Raw genomic sequence first — 3,130 nt, 5'->3', positions numbered from 1 at the left:
TATCTCGTACGTGTATGAGACAATCAAATCTTAATGAATAAAGTGAATTATGCAACAGGAACAACGAAGGGAAGGGCAAGAAAACACACGAATTGACATATTCGTGTGTTTTCTTGCCCTTCCCTTCGTTGTTTCTGTTGCAATCTGTTCATCATGAATTCCACAAAAGTGAATTATACACATTGCACGCAAAGTTATGTTTACGTGAATACTTTTAGGAGTTGGGGGTCCATAGTTCTCATTAGATTCTTCAAGGGGTCCGTGACTCCATAAAGGTTGAGAGTCACTGGATTAACGAGTATAACGTAATATCATATAAGCAAAAATCACGAATATTTCTTCATCTGCTCTTGGTCCGGGTTTGGGAGTTAACATACATGTAAACACAAGCGCAAGCTCATGGGAACGAGAAAGAAAATGAACCGAAGTTCTCCTTCGTGAGTTGCCAGTTCTTCTTTTCGTGAGATAGGACACACAAGAGTGAAACTTGGACTTCATATGTGTGGATCAGATCCTCCTCATTTCACACTTCAGTTTATTTTGGTTTATGTGACATTATGGAAGAACTGGCAAGGATTACTTGGATGACTGCTGTCTTTTACTCAGGCAGCCAGAAGGGTGCTAAGTGCAACAGGGGAATAACAAGGTATAACATGGAAGGGAGAAAAATATGTAAACCCTTACTCCTACAGCTTTCAGTACCTTGGGATGGAGTTTCTTGAAAAAGACATAATTGTAATTGCAAAATAGGTTACGAAATTACAAGTGGAAAATGAGGAATCTCTGTCCAATATTAAATACCTTCATGCATACAATACTACGACAATATAATAAACTATTGGACCTATGTAGAGGTTTATAAACAGTTAATCATTTTGTCACTAATTTCCCTCCAATGAAAGTTCAGTAATATAGACCAATGTGGTCAGGACTTACTCTGATGGCGTGATGTCTCTCACTCTTATTCAAATCAACATTGATTATCATCATTAAGGATCATAATAACTGAAACTGTAAAATGCCAGTGAAGGAGGTCCACAGGCTACTTTAGACACTAACATCAATACCAGCATATTGATATCGAAAGGATAAGATTAATAAGAAATTGTATATTGTCCAGACCCACTGGCTAACTGCCTTGAACACACACATGCATACTTTCGTGCTTACGTATATAATATAGGCATTAACAGCACCATGCATACAATAGGACATATAACTGATGAGTGTAATATTTACCTGTTAGTGTTGGTTTGTCTGTGGTATCTGTTGTGGAGCTAACTGGGTTTGTAGAGTCACTGGAAGTATTTGGCTCAGTTGGTGTAACAGAACTAGAGCTACTGTCCGAACTCGCAGATGGTGTAACAGAACTAGAGCTACTGTCCGGACTCGCAGATGGTGTAACAGAACTAGAGCTACTGTCCGAACTCTCAGATGGTGAAACAGAACTAGAGCTACTGTCCGAACTCTCAGATGGTGAAACAGAACTAGAGATTGAAGAAGTGGCTCCATCTTCGAATTGCTCCGCAGATTCAGAGCGACTGTCCAATTCAATGCTTGAGACACCAGGAGAATTGGCAAGTTTAGTAGCTCTTCCACTCTGCATAAGGATGGCGAGCATCACCAGCAGAATTCCTGTCCAACATTTCGTCATATTCTTAACTGGAAAAAAGAAAGAAAATTTTTTTTGAACAGAATGTAGATAAGACAACAACAACACCCCCCCCCCCCCACACACACACACAAACATGTACAAGCAACCAAAAGAGTGTTATAGTTCAATGATAGAATTCTTGGACCAGGTATGGCTATACCAAGCAGAATTTTTAAATATGTAAGCCTTTTTCATTTACGTTTTAACTGCACCAAGAAATGTTTAAAGAAAATAAATGTTCAAATATAATAACATACATGCAGTAAGTCAGCACTTCAAGTGTTATATTTGATTGTTGGTGAATGATGATTATGATATGGCCACGTGACCCATTCATCAGTGGAATAGACTGGTCACTGTCGTGTGACATCTACTTTTGGCAGGTTTAAGGCATAAACAGAGGTAATGCCAGAGGGTGCCCAGACACTTTCACAGTGAAATGGCATAGTTGAACATTTAACTGCTCCCTTATCTTTTGATAGCACAAGGCGGGAAAATCAGTTAGCCTGGTCAACCGTCAAGAAAGTCTTCCAGACCTTTCTAGTAACTTAAATCACATCTGCCGTGGTTTCACGTTTTGCATCTTCACTTGATGGTCAGTCCATTGTATTCTCTACTTAGCAGGCAGTATGTACATCTGCCCTGTATGCCTGGTGAGCTTCTCTGTATTCCAGAGCACTAGAACTTTTCTAATCTAGTTGCAATATCTTTTGGCAAAGAAATCCTGGTTGCTTCGACATTTAAGCTTAGGTACCTGTTGTCTCAACTTCATTCGGTCCTGTTAACGGGCAGCTGGCCCTAAAAACAAGATCTAGTCACTGTGCACCACAAGTTTCTGTTACTTTTGCTAGGGGAATTGGGACTCTAATCTAAATAACGTCCCTTCGGCTTTCTAAAGATGTAGTTATGCCCCATTCGTTGCTTTCCTGTACATCCTCCTGTTCGACCATGGACGAGAGGAAGACTGGGTTGGGACTGGCTGGTTGTGTGAGGCCAGAGTTCACTACTTACAGAGCCACACCACTGATCCCTACTTGTGTATACAGTATATTGTATTCGTTCTTCAGAATACGTTTGAAGATTTCTCTACCATTTTCTTGCAAGCTTAATGTAGCCTACATTTGAAATAAGAAAATGTATTTTTATCAATTCCAGATGGCACTTCAGGACCGGCATGTACAGAAAACGTATTTTCTTTTATAGCTCTAATGCCTGATGTGTTCCACGACTGTCGAATAATTTGTCTATGACTTGATCTTAGATTGTTGTCATTTCATAAAATTAATGACATTAATTAGAACAAATAACCATAGCGTGATAGACCCTATGATAATAATTAATCATATGATAATAATTAATAATTAAAGGGGCTCTCAAGTTTTCTATATAACTGTTGCGTATTCAATTTCAGCATTTGAAAAATTGTATCATGATAATCTGCATTTCGTATGGAAAATTTAAAGGAAGTCCTTATGG

The 3,130-nt window shown here is 38.9% G+C and overlaps 1 protein-coding gene across 2 annotated transcripts in view; it reads right to left on the bottom strand.

Moving 5' to 3' along the window:
• Positions 1 to 1,171: 1,171 nt before the first annotated feature.
• The window catches only part of LOC113815348 (zinc finger CCHC domain-containing protein 10), a 3,395-nt gene continuing 1,436 nt past the window's right edge, over positions 1,172 to 3,130 (bottom strand). For both annotated transcript variants that reach the window (XM_070120652.1, XM_070120653.1), the window contains exon 2: positions 1,172 to 1,662. In XM_070120652.1, the coding sequence (XP_069976753.1) occupies positions 1,187 to 1,654 (468 nt within the window). In that variant the 5' untranslated portion in view covers positions 1,655 to 1,662 and the 3' untranslated portion in view covers positions 1,172 to 1,186. The remainder of the gene's footprint in view (positions 1,663 to 3,130) is intronic.

The sequence above is a fragment of the Penaeus vannamei genome, chromosome 4, assembly GCF_042767895.1.
Source record: "Penaeus vannamei isolate JL-2024 chromosome 4, ASM4276789v1, whole genome shotgun sequence".
NCBI classification, from domain to species: Eukaryota; Metazoa; Arthropoda; class Malacostraca; order Decapoda; family Penaeidae; genus Penaeus; species Penaeus vannamei.
The sequence above is the reverse complement of the archived record's forward strand: the minus strand, read 5'-3'. Positions and strand labels throughout refer to the sequence as shown.